The sequence below is a fragment of the Engystomops pustulosus genome, chromosome 8 (assembly GCF_040894005.1).
Source record: "Engystomops pustulosus chromosome 8, aEngPut4.maternal, whole genome shotgun sequence".
Classification (NCBI taxonomy): domain Eukaryota; kingdom Metazoa; phylum Chordata; class Amphibia; order Anura; family Leptodactylidae; genus Engystomops; species Engystomops pustulosus.
The window spans coordinates 116,176,696-116,196,746 of NC_092418.1; the positions used below are offsets into that span (position 1 = coordinate 116,176,696).

Consider the following 20,051-nt stretch of genomic DNA (forward strand, 5'->3'; position numbering starts at 1 on the left):
GGTACAGTCACTGTGTACATACATGACATTACTTATCCTGTACTGATCCTGAGTTACATCCTGTATTATACCCCAGAGCTGCACTCACTATTCTGCTGCTGGTGCAGTCACTGTGTACATACATGACATTACTTATCCTGTACTGATCCTGAGTTACATCCTGTATTATACTCCAGATCTGCACTCACTATTCTGCTGCTGGTGCAGTCACTGTGTACATACATGACATTACTTATCCTGTACTGATCCTGAGTTACATCCTGTATTATACTCCAGAGCTGCACTCACTATTCTGCTGCTGGTGCAGTCAATGTGTACATTGGTCACATAGCATATCCTGGAAAATACTAAAATACCTGCAGACTGTTGCCTCCATATTTATGCACATAATCCCATGTGACGACTGCTATGTAATAAAACATTAAAATTTGTAAGAAATCACATTTATTGTAAATAACTACCATTAAATAAAATGTACATTTCCCAGGATATAAAATGAGACTCCAGCGTAGATGTGTGGCAGCCAGATCCTTCCATGAGTGTGATCTGCACGTTCACCACTAGGGGGCCACAGCTTATCAGATGGAAGCCTGTCCTTTTCAGTGAGCCAATGCTGTGATTGCCAGATGACAGTAGCTGATGCTTGGAGCACAGCTTCTATTTTCTGTATGGCCAGCCCCCCCCCCCCCCCAATACAGCAGATGCTTATGTGAACAGTCCCTTAGCTTTCCTTTTCTTAGCCTTGGACACTACAACCGGGGGCTGCTGTGTCAGCGACAGGACATCGCCAGGAGGCACCTGTGTAAGACAAGAAATATACCAGGTCTTAGATACATGTCATATCCAGATAATATACGGATTAGTGCCCCCTACTGGACCCCTACATAAGTTGTACAACAAGTCTAACTTTTTATATAAAACTTTTGAATTACAGTTTCTCAATATTTTCATGATCTGAGCTCGGTAAGAACTGTAACTTGTACCAATATATCAACCTGCCCTGTACAGTGTGTTTCTCACAGAATAGAGCATATAATAGGTCCAATTGTAACAAACCCTCAGCTGTAAGAATTATCAGCTCTGTAATTCTTACAGCTGAGGGTTTGTTACAATTGGACCCAGCCTAGACTCTATTCTGTGAGTAAAACCATACAGAGCAGGTTTATACAGGCAGTCCCCGGGTCAAGTAGAAGATTGGTTCTTTAGGTTTGTTCTTAAGTTGAATTTGTATATAAGTCGGAACTGTATATTTTATAATTGTAACCCCAGCCAAAATTTTTTTGGGCTCTGTAACAATTGGATTTTAAAAAATGTTGGGTTGTTGAACCAGGAATAAAATCCAGGATTGTAAGTCGGGTGTTCTTAAGTAGGGGACTGCCTGTGTATTGTTTATCGGTAGCCAATCTGTTACCATTGTATTCTCTCTAGATTATTCTCTGTGTCAACTGATAAAGAACTAATACATTGTAACAAACGACCTGAGTCTCAGCTTATTGTCTAGTCTGAATACACTGTAACAAACCCTCAGGTTTACGAATTGCTTATGAACATGTTTGTTACTTTATAGCCTCGTTGGGGCTGGTCTCCTTCCAAGGCCTCTGTGTGTCCCGGGGGTGGAGCTGGGAGAGGTTTTCCCCTTGTCGTAGGCTCCTGAGCGCAGTGACCTGACTGCTCCCATACACTGAGCACAGGAGGTCACAAGACAGTAGTGGGCATCGCATCAAAGGACCTTCTGGGTCACAGCGCTCCCCAGTGATCAGCCGAGCAAAAACTGCACAGCATCTCCTCCATCTCTGCACTCACGTGTCCCTAACACTTCACAAAAGTGCACTGCAGCAGTAGTCACAGTGATGACATCATACAGTGACATCACAGCTGGAAGGACACTAAACACGGCTGTGCTATTCTGCTACTACATGGGAAAGTGACAAAGTTCTGCTCCCAGGGAAGGAGATAGCAAGGCCTAAAGGTCACAGAAGTTGTTGAATTAGACATATTCTCCATGAGATCTCCAATGTCAGTAGTTGATTAAAGGGAACCTGTCACCAGGGACCTCATTTTCACTAAAGACAGGTTACAGGAGCCCATCACAGCTACATTACAAATCTGCCTTTCTGCCTTTTATCAGCATTTGCATTACAATATAATTGTGTTATAACTTTCCTTGCACCCTAACAGAATCCTCTGTGTAGTCCCAGGGGTTGGACTCTGGTTTGGATGCATTTAAAAAAACAGCAGGTGACTTGTCTGTGCTGCAGACTCCTCAGCTCTCAGCCCCCACCTTTGTGTACCTGTACAGCTCCTCCATCCTGCTCCTTCACAGAGGTCACAGCTTGGTGAGCTAACATCGGTGGGAGAGGAGCTGTACAGGAGCACAAAGATGGAGGCAGCCTGCAGCTCAGACAAGTCACATTGAGTTTTTGCATCCAAACCAAAGCCCAACCCATGGGACTACACAGAGGATTCTGTCAGGATGCAAGGTAAGTTATAACACACAATTATATTGTAATGCAAATGCTTAGAAAAAGCAGAAAGACCAATGTGCACTGCAGGTGTGATAGGCTTCTACAACCTGTCTTTGGTGAAAATGAGGTCCCTGGTGACAGGTTCCCTTTAATGGGTCTCCTGGTGTGACCACGCAGACGGTATTGTCCCTGGTAATTATACCATGTTCACGTGTATGTCCTCACACTGTTGTGCTCTTAACTCTCTCACCTAACCAGCTTCAAAACCCCTTCTGTCTGCTCTTAGTAACTGATGTACTACTTAACCAGAAGCCTATTACAGCTTTCACTCTGAGCACTGTGTGTAATGTTACAGAATAATACTCAGAGCAAATGCAAATAGCTCAATGCTATAAGCAGGTATCACAGCAGTGTGAGGGCACGCCCCCTAGTACAATTCTGGAATATAAATCAATATTTCACAGTTCTGCTGCTACTAACAACCTACACATAGGTTTGATTACACATCTCTCCATGGAAAATACCCAACACTGGCTGCAGTGAGTCCGAGCACAGCAGTGTGAGGATACACCCTCGGTGCAGTTGAAGAATCTACAATCCTGGAATATAAATCCATATTTCACAGATCTGCTGCTACTAATAACATATATAAAGGTCTGATTACGCATCTTTCCAGGGATAATACCAATAAGACTATCTGTCGTCTGTATGGTCATACCGGCTGGAAGGGTTTTAAGGAAACCTACCATCAAGGATCTACTTAATAAGGTAGGTTGCTACTCTCTGAGGTATCCCTACAGTGTCCCTGGCTAACCATTTTATTTATTAGAAACAGAAATTTTTTTTTTTATCTTTATGCAAATTATCGGCAGAGGCTAATGGGGCGTAAAGTAGCCTCAAGAGGGAGCGAGAGCAAAAGGCTACTCCGCGCCCCATTCACCTGTATGATCCCTCCTCGTCGTGCTCTGTCCGCGGTCTCATGCGATCCCTCCTCGTCGTGCTCTGTCCGCGGTCTCATGCGATCCCTCCTCGTCGTGCTCTGTCCGCGGTCTCATGCGATCCCTCCTCGTCGTGCTCTGTCCGCGCCCCAGTCACCTGTACGATCCCTCCTCGTCGTGCTCTGTCCGCGGTCTCATGCGATCCCTCCTCGTCGTGCTCTGTCCGCGGTCTCATGCGATCCCTCCTCGTCGTGCTCTGTCCGCGCCCCAGTCACCTGTACGATCCCTCCTCGTCGTGCTCTGTCCGCGGTCTCATGCGATCCCTCCTCGTCGTGCTCTGTCCGCAGTCTCATGCGATCCCTCCTCGTCGTGCTCTGTCCGCGGTCTCATGCGATCCCTCCTCGTCGTGCTCTGTCCGCGGTCTCATGCGATCCCTCCTCGTCGTGCTCTGTCCGCGGTCTCATGCGATCCCTCCTCGTCGTGCTCTGTCCGCGGTCTCATGCGATCCCTCCTCGTCGTGCTCTGTCCGCGGTCTCATGCGATCCCTCCTCGTCGTGCTCTGTCCGCGGTCTCATGCGATCCCTCCTCGTCGTGCTCTGTCCGCGGTCTCATGCGATCCCTCCTCGTCGTGCTCTGTCCGCGGTCTCATGCGATCCCTCCTCGTCGTGCTCTGTCCGCGGTCTCATGCGATCCCTCCTCGTCGTGCTCTGTCCGCGGTCTCATGCGATCCCTCCTCGTCGTGCTCTGTCCGCGGTCTCATGCGATCCCTCCTCGTCGTGCTCTGTCCGCGGTCTCATGCGATCCCTCCTCGTCGTGCTCTGTCCGCGGTCTCATGCGATCCCTCCTCGTCGTGCTCTGTCCGCGGTCTCATGCGATCCCTCCTCGTCGTGCTCTGTCCGCGGTCTCATGCGATCCCTCCTCGTCGTGCTCTGTCCGCGCCCCAGTCACCTGTACGATCCCTCCTCGTCGTGCTCTGTCCGCGGTCTCATGCGATCCCTCCTCGTCGTGCTCTGTCCGCGGTCTCATGCGATCCCTCCTCGTCGTGCTCTGTCCGCGCCCCAGTCACCTGTACGATCCCTCCTCGTCGTGCTCTGTCCGCGGTCTCATGCGATCCCTCCTCGTCGTGCTCTGTCCGCAGTCTCATGCGATCCCTCCTCGTCGTGCTCTGTCCGCGGTCTCATGCGATCCCTCCTCGTCGTGCTCTGTCCGCGGTCTCATGCGATCCCTCCTCGTCGTGCTCTGTCCGCGGTCTCATGCGATCCCTCCTCGTCGTGCTCTGTCCGCGGTCTCATGCGATCCCTCCTCGTCGTGCTCTGTCCGCGGTCTCATGCGATCCCTCCTCGTCGTGCTCTGTCCGCGGTCTCATGCGATCCCTCCTCGTCGTGCTCTGTCCGCGGTCTCATGCGATCCCTCCTCGTCGTGCTCTGTCCGCGGTCTCATGCGATCCCTCCTCGTCGTGCTCTGTCCGCGGTCTCATGCGATCCCTCCTCGTCGTGCTCTGTCCGCGGTCTCATGCGATCCCTCCTCGTCGTGCTCTGTCCGCGGTCTCATGCGATCCCTCCTCGTCGTGCTCTGTCCGCGGTCTCATGCGATCCCTCCTCGTCGTGCTCTGTCCGCGGTCTCATGCGATCCCTCCTCGTCGTGCTCTGTCCGCGGTCTCATGCGATCCCTCCTCGTCGTGCTCTGTCCGCGGTCTCATGCGATCCCTCCTCGTCGTGCTCTGTCCGCGGTCTCATGCGATCCCTCCTCGTCGTGCTCTGTCCGCGGTCTCATGCGATCCCTCCTCGTCGTGCTCTGTCCGCGGTCTCATGCGATCCCTCCTCGTCGTGCTCTGTCCGCGGTCTCATGCGATCCCTCCTCGTCGTGCTCTGTCCGCGGTCTCATGCGATCCCTCCTCGTCGTGCTCTGTCCGCGGTCTCATGCGATCCCTCCTCGTCGTGCTCTGTCCGCGGTCTCATGCGATCCCTCCTCGTCGTGCTCTGTCCGCGGTCTCATGCGATCCCTCCTCGTCGTGCTCTGTCCGCGGTCTCATGCGATCCCTCCTCGTCGTGCTCTGTCCGCGGTCTCATGCGATCCCTCCTCGTCGTGCTCTGTCCGCGGTCTCATGCGATCCCTCCTCGTCGTGCTCTGTCCGCGGTCTCATGCGATCCCTCCTCGTCGTGCTCTGTCCGCGGTCTCATGCGATCCCTCCTCGTCGTGCTCTGTCCGCGGTCTCATGCGATCCCTCCTCGTCGTGCTCTGTCCGCGGTCTCATGCGATCCCTCCTCGTCGTGCTTTGTCCGCGGTCTCATGCGATCCCTCCTCGTCGTGCTCTGTCCGCGGTCTCATGCGATCCCTCCTCGTCGTGCTCTGTCCGCGGTCTCATGCGATCCCTCCTCGTCGTGCTCTGTCCGCGGTCTCATGCGATCCCTCCTCGTCGTGCTCTGTCCGCGGTCTCATGCGATCCCTCCTCGTCGTGCTCTGTCCGCGGTCTCATGCGATCCCTCCTCGTCGTGCTCTGTCCGCGGTCTCATGCGATCCCTCCTCGTCGTGCTCTGTCCGCGGTCTCATGCGATCCCTCCTCGTCGTGCTCTGTCCGCGGTCTCATGCGATCCCTCCTCGTCGTGCTCTGTCCGCGGTCTCATGCGATCCCTCCTCGTCGTGCTCTGTCCGCGGTCTCATGCGATCCCTCCTCGTCGTGCTCTGTCCGCGGTCTCATGCGATCCCTCCTCGTCGTGCTCTGTCCGCGGTCTCATGCGATCCCTCCTCGTCGTGCTCTGTCCGCGGTCTCATGCGATCCCTCCTCGTCGTGCTCTGTCCGCGGTCTCATGCGATCCCTCCTCGTCGTGCTCTGTCCGCGGTCTCATGCGATCCCTCCTCGTCGTGCTCTGTCCGCGGTCTCATGCGATCCCTCCTCGTCGTGCTCTGTCCGCGGTCTCATGCGATCCCTCCTCGTCGTGCTCTGTCCGCGGTCTCATGCGATCCCTCCTCGTCGTGCTCTGTCCGCGGTCTCATGCGATCCCTCCTCGTCGTGCTCTGTCCGCGGTCTCATGCGATCCCTCCTCGTCGTGCTCTGTCCGCGGTCTCATGCGATCCCTCCTCGTCGTGCTCTGTCCGCGGTCTCATGCGATCCCTCCTCGTCGTGCTCTGTCCGCGGTCTCATGCGATCCCTCCTCGTCGTGCTCTGTCCGCGGTCTCATGCGATCCCTCCTCGTCGTGCTCTGTCCGCGGTCTCATGCGATCCCTCCTCGTCGTGCTCTGTCCGCGGTCTCATGCGATCCCTCCTCGTCGTGCTCTGTCCGCGGTCTCATGCGATCCCTCCTCGTCGTGCTCTGTCCGCGGTCTCATGCGATCCCTCCTCGTCGTGCTCTGTCCGCGGTCTCATGCGATCCCTCCTCGTCGTGCTCTGTCCGCGGTCTCATGCGATCCCTCCTCGTCGTGCTCTGTCCGCGGTCTCATGCGATCCCTCCTCGTCGTGCTCTGTCCGCAGTCTCATGCGATCCCTCCTCGTCGTGCTCTGTCCGCGGTCTCATGCGATCCCTCCTCGTCGTGCTCTGTCCGTGGTCTCATGCGATCCCTCCTCGTCGTGCTCTGTCCGCGGTCTCATGCGATCCCTCCTCGTCGTGCTTTGTCCGCGGTCTCATGCGATCCCTCCTCGTCGTGCTCTGTCCGCGGTCTCATGCGATCCCTCCTCGTCGTGCTCTGTCCGCGGTCTCATGCGATCCCTCCTCGTCGTGCTCTGTCCGCGGTCTCATGCGATCCCTCCTCGTCGTGCTCTGTCCGCGGTCTCATGCGATCCCTCCTCTCTCTGTCAGTCTATACTGCTCCAGTGTCATATACAATATATTCTTTAGCGTTTTTGTAGTCTGTTCACTTTTGTCTGGCTGATGCCACCTCACCTGGGAGGGTTTGTGCGTCTGCCCATCGCCCACATCTTGCTGAGCCGCTGAGCGCTCTGTCAATGCAGAAAGTTCAGTCGACTGTTCCGACATCCGGTGGGCTGCAGCCCCTGCAATGTACATTCCAAAGATTGGTTTATAATGTATGGCACATATTATCAATCCACAATTTACATAAACCACACCCTTTATTTGATCTCCTCTGTACACAATGTATCCTGCTAGTGGGTCCTTACTATGAAGGTTTTTGAGTATAGACTCTTGTAGCATCACAACTTGGCATTCAGAAGACACTCATACAGTGCAGAAAGTAGACAATGTTATGTATTGTCCCTCGAGAGCTGTGCATTTGTGCATGGTGTTAGTAGTAGCAGCAGGACTGTGAAATATGGATTTATATTCCAAGTGTAGCTTCTCCAAGTGTCCTCACACTGCTGTGCTCTTACCTCACCGCATTGAACTATTCCACAGCCTTTACACTCAGATCTAAATTGCTTTAACAGATTAAGACAACAGTAAGGAGCCAGAAATATTTGTGAATGTAGAGAGCTAAGAGTACAGCAGTGTGAGGACACATCCAGAATCATAATCCTGGAATATAAATCCATATATCACAGTCCTGCTGCTCATCACATGCATAAAGGTCTAATTACACATCTCTCCAGGGACAATATATAACACTGGCTGCAGAGAGCACAGAGCACAGCAGTGTGAGGTCTGATTACACATCTCTCCAGGAATAATACATAACACTGGCTGCAGAGAGCACAGAGCACAGCAGTGTGAGGTCTGATTACACATCTCTCCAGGGACAATACATAACACTGGCTGCAGAGAGCACAGAGCACAGCAGTGTGAGGTCTGATTACACATCTCTCCAGGGACAATACCTAACGCTGGCTGCACAGAGCACAGCAGTGTGAGGTCTGATTACACATCTCTCCAGGGACAATATATAACACTGGCTGCAGAGAGCACAGAGCACAGCAGTGTGAGGTCTGATTACACATGTCTCCAGGGACAGTACATAACACTGGCTGCAGAGAGCACAGAGCACAGCAGTGTGAGGTCTGATTACACATCTCTCCAGGGACAATACATAACACTGGCTGCAGAGAGCACAGAGCACAGCAGTGTGAGGTCTGATTACACATCTCTCCAGGGACAATACATAACACTGGCTGCACAGAGCACAGCAGTGTGAGGACTGATTACACATCTCTCCAGGGACAATACATAACACTGGCTGCAGAGAGCACAGAGCACAGCAGTGTGAGGTCTGATTACACATCTCTCCAGGGACAATATATAACACTGGCTGCAGTACTGTATGGTCACACCTGCTGACGGGTTTCCTATGTGATTGGTAGGTAATTATTAATGTTACTTACATATAACCAGTGTAACAACAATGTAACATATTTATCCCTTTAATCTGAACACACACAGATATTTTGGTTTAACCCCTTCACCTCACCTGCCACGTCCGGCTCCTGCTGCTCTTGTACTACCATCACATCGCTGTATAACTGCTGCAGACGCTCGCTGAGCCCTGACGTCCCGCGCTGCTCTGGGATATTCTGAAACCACATAAAACAGAAATGTCAGATTATCAAACGCTGATCCGCACTGGAGCAGTCAAGAAATGTGCAAACTAATTTCTACACAAAGGCAGAAAGCGTAAAACATGTACAGAAATGATTACAGAGAGGACGTAGAAAGTATATACAGATCTTTACAAGGTTTAATAGTAAAGCAAGGCTTTGTGGACGATAATACCCACTAGGCCAGTGTAAGGTCCACAGTACTGCCAGGAGGTAATAATAGGCTGTAACACTGGAGACCTACTAACCACTGAGCCAGTGGAGAAACCCCGATACTACAAGGAGGCCTACTAACCACTGAGCCAGTGGAGAAACCCCGATACTACAAGGAGGCCTACTAACCACTGAGCCGCTGGAGAAACCCTTATACTACAAGGAGACCTACTAACCACTGAGCCACTGGAGAAACCCTTATACTACAAGGAGGCCTACTAACCACTGAGCCACTGGAGAAACCCTTATACTACAAGGAGACCTACTAACCACTGAGCCACTGGAGAATCCTTCATACTACAAGGAGGCCTACTAACCACTGAGCCACTGGAGAAACCCTAATACTACAAGGAGGCCTACTAACCACTGAGCCAGTGGAGAAACCCTGATACTGCAAGGAGACCTACTAACCACTGAGCCAGTGTAGAAACCCTGATAACACAAGGAGGCCTACTAACCACTGAGCCAGTGGAGAAACCCCGATACTACAAGGAGGCCTACTAATCACTGAGCCAGTGGAGAAACCCCTGATACTACAAGGAGACCTACTAACCACTGAGCCAGTGGAGAAACCCTGATACTACAAAGAGGCCTACTAACCACTGAGCCAGTGGAGAAACCCTGATACTACAAGGAGGCCTACTAACCACTGAGCCAGTGGAGAAACCCTAATACTACAAGGAGAACTACTAACCACTGAGCCACTGGAGAAACCTGGATACTTCAAGGAGGCCTACTAACCACTGAGCCAGTGGAAAAACCTTCATACTACAATGAGACCTACTAACCACTGAGCCACTGGAGAAACCCTGATACTACAAGGAGGCCTACTAACCACTGAGCCAGTGGAGAAACCCTGATACTACAAGGAGGCCTACTAACCACTGAGCCAGTGGAGAAACCCTGATACTACAAGGAGGCCTACTAACCACTGAGCCACTGGAAAAACCTTCATACTACAAGGAGACCTACTAATCACTGAGCCACTGGAAAAACCTTCATACTACAAGGAGACCTACTAACCACTGAGCCACTGGAAAAACCTTCATACTACAAGGAGACCTACTAACCACTGAGCCACTGGAGAAACCCTGATACTACAAGGAGGCCTACTAACCACTGAGCCAGTGGAGAAACCCTGATACTACAAGGAGGCCTACTAACCACTGAGCCAGTGGAGAAACCCCGGTACTACATGGAGGTCTACTAACCCTTGAGCCAGTAGAGAAGAATCAATACTATATGATTATTGTGGAACAAGCTGTAGTCTAGCTCTATTATAAAAGGAGGGTTCTGGATTTTTCATACTTATCCACATTTCAAATAATGCAATTAAAAGGTGTCTCTGGATTAAAAGAGATTGACCTTTCCATGGGTATCAGGCTGTTAGGGGTGCTTGCCCTTTAAGGAGCATGAACCATCACCATGATGTCTGCAGGTTTATACTAAGGATCCTGTGATACTGAGGGTGAAGAGAACTCCAAAAACATTTCCTCTGACTTCTACAACAAAGAACAATTCAAGGTTGTGGAGAAGACATAATAAGAGCTGATAGAGCTTCAGGATTACAGTCCCGGACTGTACACACTGATATAACACAATACTACAGGACATTTAGATGCAGCATTGGCCGGATATGTTGTGTGTATGGACTGTACCATAGATGATTGGTGGGTGTCCTACTGCTGGGACCCCACTGCTGTCTACAGGACAGTGTCCTCCAGTGGTGCCATAGAGAATTCATGGAGTGGCAGGGGACACGCTCCAATGGCCGCTACATTTATACAAGGGAATGAAGCCCCTGCCCCTGTTCTGGGGGGTTCTACTGGTCACATTGTGTCAACTCTCTTAAAATCCTGCCTGGTCCAGGTTGCCTCTTTGTCCCCCATGCTTTACACTGCAGATCTGTACAGACAGTCCCCCAGGTTACGTACAAGATAGGTTCTGTAGGTTTGTTCTTAAGTTGAATTTGTATGTAAGTCGGAACTGTATATTTTATAATTGTAGATTCAGACAAAATTTTTTTGGTCTCTGTGACAGTTGACAGTCATAAGAACCAGGAGTAACAATAAAGCTTCATTACAGACACCGGCGATAACTGTTACAACAGCTTATTGTAGCCCAAGGTAAAAGTACAGTAAATTACTAATCACCAGAGGTTCGATTGTAACTAGGGGTTGTCTGTAAGTTGGGTGTTCTTAAGTAGGGGACCGCCTGTATATTTAGATGCAGCTGTCTATCAAAAGTGAAGAGGTCGCTACATGGAGATACTGCTGCACTAGAGGAGGAGCCTCATTATAAGGGGAGGTATCTTACTACAAGGAGGAGGAGCTGAAGATCTATGTAAAAGGCACATAATAATACCTGGAACATTGAAGTGGATACACTACATAACCACTAAATACAATGTATCTGCTCTAGTGTGAGAAATGCTACATATGTTACATGACAACAAAGTCAAGCCCCCCCACTGCCACCATGTGCTATATACACTCACCGGCCACTTTATTAGGTACACCTGTCCAACTGCTAGTTAACACTTAATTTCTAATCAGCCAATCACATGGCGGCAACTCAGTGCATTTAGGCATGTAGACATGGTCAAGACAATCTCCTGCAGTTCTCCCGAGCATCAGTATGGGGAAGAAAGGTGATTTGTGGCCTGTGAACGTGGCATGGTTGTTGGTGCCAGAAGGGCTGGTCTGAGTATTTCAGAAACTGCTGATCTACTGGGATTTTCATGCACAACCATCTCTAGGGTTTACAGAGAATGGTGCGAAAAAGAAAAAACATCCAGTGAGCGGCAGTTCTGTGGGCGGAAATGCCTTGTTGATGCCAGAGGTCAGAGGAGAATGGGCAGACTGGTTCGAGCTGATAGAAAGACAACAGTGACTCAAATCGCCACCCGTTACAACCAAGGTAGGCAGAAGAGCATCTCTGAACGCACAGTACGTCCAACTTTGAGGCAGATGGGCTACAGCAGCAGAAGACCACACCGGGTGCCACTCCTTTCAGCTAAGAACAGGAAACTGAGGCTACAATTTGCACAAGCTCATCGAAATTGGACAGTAGAAGATTGGAAAAACGTTGCCTGGTCTGATGAGTCTCGATTTCTGCTGCGACATTCGGATGGTAGGGTCAGAATTTTGGCGTCAACTACATGAAAGCATGGATCCATCCTGCCTTGTATCAGCGGCTCAGGCTGGTGGTGGTGGTGTCATGGATCCATCCTGCCTTGTATCAGCGGCTCAGGCTGGTGGTGGTGGTGTCATGGATCCATCCTGCCTTGTATCAGCGGCTCAGGCTGGTGGTGGTGGTGTCATGGATCCATCCTGCCTTGTATCAGCGGGTCAGGCTGGTGGTGGTGGTGTCATGGATCCATCCTGCCTTGTATCAGCGGCTCAGGCTGGTGGTGGTGGTGTCATGGATCCATCCTGCCTTGTATCAGCGGCTCAGGCTGGTGGTGGTGGTGTCATGGATCCATCCTGCCTTGTATCAGCGGGTCAGGCTGGTGGTGGTGGTGTCATGGATCCATCCTGCCTTGTATCAGCGGCTCAGGCTGGTGGTGGTGGTGTCATGGATCCATCCTGCCTTGTATCAGTGGCTCAGGCTGGTGGTGGTGGTGTCATGGATCCATCCTGCCTTGTATCAGCGGCTCAGGCTGGTGGTGCTGGTGTCATGGATCCATCCTGCCTTGTATCAGCGGCTCAGGCTGGTGGTGGTGGTGTCATGGATCCATCCTGCCTTGTATCAGCGGCTCAGGCTGGTGGTGGTGGTGTCATGGATCCATCCTGCCTTGTATCAGCGGGTCAGGCTGGTGGTGGTGGTGTCATGGATCCATCCTGCCTTGTATCAGCGGGTCAGGCTGGTGGTGGTGGTGTCATGGATCCATCCTGCCTTGTATCAGCGGGTCAGGCTGGTGGTGCTGGTGTCATGGATCCATCCTGCCTTGTATCAGCGGCTCAGGCTGGTGGTGGTGGTGTCATGGATCCATCCTGCCTTGTATCAGCGGGTCAGGCTGGTGGTGGTGGTGTCATGGATCCATCCTGCCCTGTATCAGCGGCTCAGGCTGGTGGTGGTGGTGTCATGGATCCATCCTGCCTTGTATCAGCGGCTCAGGCTGGTGGTGGTGGTGTCATGGATCCATCCTGCCTTGTATCAGCGGGTCAGGCTGGTGGTGGTGGTGTCATGGATCCATCCTGCCTTGTATCAGCGGGTCAGGCTGGTGGTGGTGGTGTCATGGATCCATCCTGCCTTGTATCAGCGGGTCAGGCTGGTGGTGGTGGTGTCATGGATCCATCCTGCCTTGTATCAGCGGGTCAGGCTGGTGCTGGTGTCATGGATCCATCCTGCCTTGTATCAGCGGCTCAGGCTGGTGGTGGTGGTGTCATGGATCCATCCTGCCTTGTATCAGCGGGTCAGGCTGGTGGTGGTGGTGTCATGGATCCATCCTGCCTTGTATCAGCGGGTCAGGCTGGTGGTGGTGGTGTCATGGATCCATCCTGCCTTGTATCAGCGGGTCAGGCTGGTGGTGGTGGTGTCATGGATCCATCCTGCCTTGTATCAGCGGCTCAGGCTGGTGGTGGTGGTGTCATGGATCCATCCTGCCTTGTATCAGCGGGTCAGGCTGGTGGTGGTGGTGTCATGGATCCATCCTGCCTTGTATCAGCGGCTCAGGCTGGTGGTGTCATGGATCCATCCTGCCTTGTATCAGCGGCTCAGGCTGGTGGTGGTGGTGGTGTCATGGATCCATCCTGCCTTGTATCAGCGGCTCAGGCTGGTGGTGGTGGTGTCATGGATCCATCCTGCCTTGTATCAGCGGCTCAGGCTGGTGGTGGTGGTGTCATGGATCCATCCTGCCTTGTATCAGCGGGTCAGGCTGGTGGTGGTGGTGTCATGGATCCATCCTGCCTTGTATCAGCGGCTCAGGCTGGTGGTGGTGGTGTCATGGATCCATCCTGCCTTGTATCAGCGGGTCAGGCTGGTGGTGGTGGTGTCATGGATCCCTCCTGCCTTGTATCAGCGGCTCAGGCTGGTGCTGGTGGTGTCATGGATCCATCCTGCCTTGTATCAGCGGGTCAGGCTGGTGGTGGTGGTGTCATGGATCCATCCTGCCTTGTATCAGCGGGTCAGGCTGGTGGTGGTGGTGTCATGGATCCATCCTGCCTTGTATCAGCGGCTCAGGCTGGTGGTGGTGGTGTCATGGATCCATCCTGCCTTGTATCAGCGGGTCTGGCTGGTGGTGGTGGTGTCATGGATCCCTCCTGCCTTGTATCAGCGGCTCAGGCTGGTGGTGGTGGTGTCATGGATCCATCCTGCCTTGTATCAGCGGCTCAGGCTGGTGGTGGTGGTGTCATGGATCCATCCTGCCTTGTATCAGCGGGTCAGGCTGGTGGTGGTGGTGTCATGGATCCATCCTGCCTTGTATCAGCGGGTCAGGCTGGTGGTGGTGGTGTCATGGATCCATCCTGCCTTGTATCAGCGGGTCAGGCTGGTGGTGGTGGTGTCATGGATCCATCCTGCCTTGTATCAGCGGCTCAGGCTGGTGGTGGTGGTGTCATGGATCCATCCTGCCTTGTATCAGCGGCTCAGGCTGGTGGTGGTGGTGTCATGGATCCATCCTGCCTTGTATCAGCGGCTCAGGCTGGTGCTGGTGGTGTCATGGATCCATCCTGCCTTGTATCAGCGGGTCAGGCTGGTGGTGCTGGTGTCATGGATCCATCCTGCCTTGTATCAGCGGCTCAGGCTGGTGCTGGTGGTGTCATGGATCCATCCTGCCTTGTATCAGCGGGTCAGGCTGGTGGTGGTGGTGTCATGGATCCATCCTGCCTTGTATCAGCGGGTCAGGCTGGTGGTGGTGGTGTCATGGATCCATCCTGCCTTGTATCAGCGGCTCAGGCTGGTGGTGGTGGTGTCATGGATCCATCCTGCCTTGTATCAGCGGGTCAGGCTGGTGGTGGTGGTGTCATGGATCCATCCTGCCTTGTATCAGCGGGTCAGGCTGGTGGTGGTGGTGGTGTCATGGATCCCTCCTGCCTTGTATCAGCGGGTCAGGCTGGTGGTGGTGGTGTCATGGATCCATCCTGCCTTGTATCAGCGGGTCAGGCTGGTGGTGGTGGTGTCATGGATCCATCCTGCCTTGTATCAGCGGCTCAGGCTGGTGGTGCTGGTGTCATGGATCCATCCTGCCTTGTATCAGCGGCTCAGGCTGGTGGTGGTGGTGTCATGGATCCATCCTGCCTTGTATCAGCGGCTCAGGCTGGTGGTGGTGGTGTCATGGATCCATCCTGCCTTGTATCAGCGGGTCAGGCTGGTGGTGGTGGTGTCATGGATCCATCCTGCCTTGTATCAGCGGGTCAGGCTGGTGGTGGTGGTGTCATGGATCCATCCTGCCTTGTATTAGCGGGTCAGGCTGGTGGTGGTGGTGTCATGGATCCATCCTGCCTTGTATCAGAGGGTCAGGCTGGTGGTGGTGGTGTCATGGATCCATCCTGCCTTGTATCAGCGGGTCAGGCTGGTGGTGGTGGTGTCATGGATCCATCCTGCCTTGTATCAGCGGGTCTGGCTGGTGGTGGTGGTGTCATGGATCCATCCTGCCTTGTATCAGCGGGTCAGGCTGGTGGTGGTGGTGTCATGGATCCATCCTGCCTTGTATCAGCGGGTCAGGCTGGTGGTGGTGGTGTCATGGATCCATCCTGCCTTGTATCAGCGGGTCAGGCTGGTGGTGGTGGTGTCATGGATCCATCCTGCCTTGTATCAGCGGCTCAGGCTGGTGGTGGTGGTGTCATGGATCCATCCTGCCTTGTATCAGCGGGTCTGGCTGGTGGTGGTGGTGTCATGGATCCATCCTGCCTTGTATCAGCGGCTCAGGCTGGTGGTGGTGGTGTCATGGATCCATCCTGCCTTGTATCAGCGGGTCAGGCTGGTGGTGGTGGTGTCATGGATCCATCCTGCCTTGTATCAGCGGGTCAGGCTGGTGCTGGTGGTGTCATGGATCCATCCTGCCTTGTATCAGCGGGTCAGGCTGGTGCTGGTGGTGTCATGGATCCATCCTGCCTTGTATCAGCGGGTCAGGCTGGTGGTGCTGGTGTCATGGATCCATCCTGCCTTGTATCAGCGGCTCAGGCTGGTGGTGGTGTCATGGATCCATCCTGCCTTGTATCAGCGGGTCAGGCTGGTGCTGGTGGTGTCATGGATCCATCCTGCCTTGTATCAGCGGCTCAGGCTGGTGGTGGTGGTGTCATGGATCCATCCTGCCTTGTATCAGCGGCTCAGGCTGGTGGTGGTGGTGTCATGGATCCATCCTGCCTTGTATCAGCGGCTCAGGCTGGTGGTGGTGGTGTCATGGATCCATCCTGCCTTGTATCAGCGGGTCAGGCTGGTGGTGGTGGTGTCATGGATCCATCCTGCCCTGTATCAGCGGCTCAGGCTGGTGGTGCTGGTGTCATGGATCCATCCTGCCTTGTATCAGCGGCTCAGGCTGGTGGTGGTGGTGTCATGGATCCATCCTGCCTTGTATCAGCGGGTCAGGCTGGTGGTGGTGGTGTCATGGATCCATCCTGCCTTGTATCAGCGGCTCAGGCTGGTGGTGGTGGTGGTGTCATGGATCCATCCTGCCTTGTATCAGCGGGTCAGGCTGGTGGTGGTGGTGTCATGGATCCATCCTGCCTTGTATCAGCGGGTCAGGCTGGTGCTGGTGGTGTCATGGTGTCTTTGGGCCCCTTGGTACAACGCCACAGCCTACCTGAGTATTGTTGCTGCCCATGTCCATCCCTTTATGAGCACAATGTACCCTGTAACATCTGATGGCTACTTTCAGCAGGATAATGCGCCATGTCATAAAGCTGGAAGCATCTCAGACTGGTTTCTTGAACATGACAATGAGGTCACTGGACACAAATGGCTCCACAGTCACCAGATCTCAATCCAATAGAGCATCTTTGGGATGTGGTGGAACGGGAGATTTGCATCATGGATGTGCAGCCGACAAATCTGCGGCAACTGTGTGATGCCATCATGTCACTATGGAGCAAAATCTCTGAGGAGCTTCCAGCACCTTGTTGTATCTATGCCACGAAGAATTGAGGCAGTTCTGATGGCAAAAGGGGGTCCAACCTGTTACTACCAATGGTGGACCTAATAAAGTGGCCGCTGAGTGTATGTAAGTTACAATAATGGGACACACCTAACCTAAATCTCATGACAATGATCTGATCCCAGACCTTCTTCACCCGTCATCTTGTGGTCACTGACAACAAGCTAGATTACACAGAGCTTTAGTCTGTGCTACTTTGTTACTTGCACAATGCCAGGTCTTACATCATTGCTATCAGGGCACAGCAGAGAACAACATCTACCGTTCCGCTTCCCACATTAAAGCCGCCGTCTTACACTAATGTGTCCTCTGGGCTGCATGAGAGGAGTATTTTGGGCCTTGCTCTCCCCCTGCTTCCAGTATCTCTGTGCAACATAAAAATCCATCTCCGCTATGGGCTATTTTCACTGCTGTGGGTGAGACAGGACCAAAGATTAACTCCTCCTCAGCTGCAGGTTATAGCAAGGAGCACTGCATAGCCTGGTGTCAGAAATGCACCCCGGGGCAAGAATATCATGGCAGGCTACTAGGGAGTATGTATGTTAGTAGCAGCAGGATTGTGATATATGGATTTATATTCCAAGATTGTAAATTCACTGTACAGTACACTAGGGACTTCAACATGTAACCTTTCCTATGAAAGCAACTCAATACATAGAGCCAAGGACACAGCAGTGTGAGAACATGCCCACAGTGCATATGAGGAAATTGCAATACAGAAATAATATTTCACAGTCCTGCTGCTACTAACAACATAACCAAAGGTATGATTATACATCTCTCCAGGGATAATGTCCAACACTGGATGCAAGACTAAAGAGCACAGCAGTGTAATGACACACCACAGTACATTTTACTTGGAGAAGCTACAAATCAAGGAATATCAATCCATGTTATTGGATAACCAGCTTAAAGACGCCATTTTCCTGTGTCAGCCAATTAGACTAATGAGTTATGCAAAACTACAAAAGCCATTAATAATAGTTATAGAGCCACCAGTCACCCAGGCTTCATAGAACAGAAAAGCTCAGCAACTTCTACTGGACCCCAGGCTGATACATTGTAGCAAACTGCCAGAAAGTTTATTTGTAACTGATCGTGATGATTATGAACATTGTCTAGACTGGATACAATTATCTCCATAGCCGGGCAAGGTATGTACTGTACTGGGTTACTGCCACTGACAGCAAGCAGAGATCCTGAAAATGGTGAAGAAGTGATACATAAAACATATTGCACAATTGTAGGAATTACATATCATAACACTGACTCTGCTCATCCTGATCTGTAGACTCCATACTATCTCACGGTATCAATGCTCTGCTGAGTCACCATTCCCTAATTCCATGGCCCTTTCACCCACGTCAGGCCCAGCTCCCTGCAGGCACCTTCCATGTGTGGCAAAGTCACCTGTAAGATTCCCACTCCAGAATCTATTCACTATGAATCACTATAAAACAAGTGAACTGCTGACTCCTGGACTGCACCCATTGAACTGCAGAATAGAATAGATACGCTTTGCAGGCATGAGGTTTAAAGGGGTTTTCTGCTTTTATGAAAAACCCCTGAAGAGAAGGAATTAAGAAGTGTCTGCGCTGGGAGTTTGGCAAATGTGATCGTTTTTTGGCGCAGCTGCGCTGCTTCAATTCGATAGAAATTGGGGGAAGGGACGGTACCTTCAGACGATCCGACTGATTCGGACTGAGCGCAGGATTTATCTTTCAAATTGTGTCACGAGCCCAAGCACTTACATGCACCACTTAAAGATGATGAACTCTGTCACACGATCTTAGTGAATGACAGCACTGGGCATTATACACGGACAATGCAGTGAACTCCAGCGGAAACGTAAGTAAATGTGTCCCAATGTGGCTAGGAGAAGGCACGTTCAGTAATAAAAGCATTTTTATCATTTGATAATTTGGTCTCAAAAACATCATTTTGGTTATCTTCTATTTGTAAGATGGAGAATTTCTCTAACCAGGACGATGGATGAAGATGGGCACCTGCCATTGTGCTATTCCTATGTTATTCCTCCTGGACATCATCAAAGGATTCTTACTATTCCCCATGTCAAAGAAAAATGTCACTATGCTGACAATCCTTAAAGAAGTTGTACATTTGATGCAAATTCCTATTATTAACAATTCATTCACAGTTTAGCATTTGGAAAGGCTCACAGTGAAGCGAATAAGTATGGACTGGTACCTACCAATGTGAGTTGGCAGCAAAGCCACATACCAGTCTTGTCCATAGCACAGGAGTCATTAATCTTAATATACCAGGAGCCTCCCGTCCGGCTTGCCACATGTATCTAGATATTCATCATTTATAGGAGCTGACAATATAGACTCATTACAACTCCGATCTGGTGTAGCCACCTCGTCAGGACTAATAACTGCATGTCTACAGCAAACAGGCTGCAGGGTCCGCTCACCCCCAGAGTCACTGCTGCCCTGATGGAGGTGTCCGAGTCTAGTAAACAGAATGATAAATGCTTTTCTAAATTATTTCTAATTAAAAATCTGAAAAGTATAAGGGTACATAAGTGTTCACTCCCCGGTACGCTGATATCCCGTAATAACATCCAGTGTATCCAAATGTCTTTAGAGAATATCTTTATGTAATTTATTATCAGTATAACTACAGATATTCTATGAAGGCCTCAGAGGTTTGTAAGAGAACATAAGTGAACAAACAGCATCTTGAAAACCATAGAACATACCAGACAGCTCAGAGATAATGTTATGACACAGGAGCATAATCTATCACCTGTAATTGTAAGCAGTGCGGCACGGCCGCCCACCGACCACTGACAGCTCCAGACAGGAGGCTTAGGAGCAATACAGGAACTGCAG

At 51.5% G+C, this 20,051-nt stretch overlaps 1 protein-coding gene across 3 annotated transcripts in view; it reads right to left on the bottom strand.

Moving 5' to 3' along the window:
- Window positions 1–437: 437 nt before the first annotated feature.
- NHEJ1 (non-homologous end joining factor 1) overlaps window positions 438–20,051 on the bottom strand; it is a 104,954-nt gene continuing 85,340 nt past the window's right edge. For 2 of the 3 annotated variants that reach the window (XM_072122339.1, XM_072122338.1), the window contains exons 6-8: window positions 8,759–8,861; window positions 7,282–7,391; window positions 439–798 (exon numbers count right to left, since the gene is read on the bottom strand). In XM_072122339.1, the coding sequence (XP_071978440.1) occupies window positions 706–798; window positions 7,282–7,391; window positions 8,759–8,861 (306 nt within the window). In that variant the 3' untranslated portion in view covers window positions 439–705. Of the gene's footprint in view, window positions 799–7,281; window positions 7,392–8,758; window positions 8,862–20,051 lie in introns of all 3 variants that reach the window. The other variant, XM_072122340.1, reaches the window with a different exon arrangement.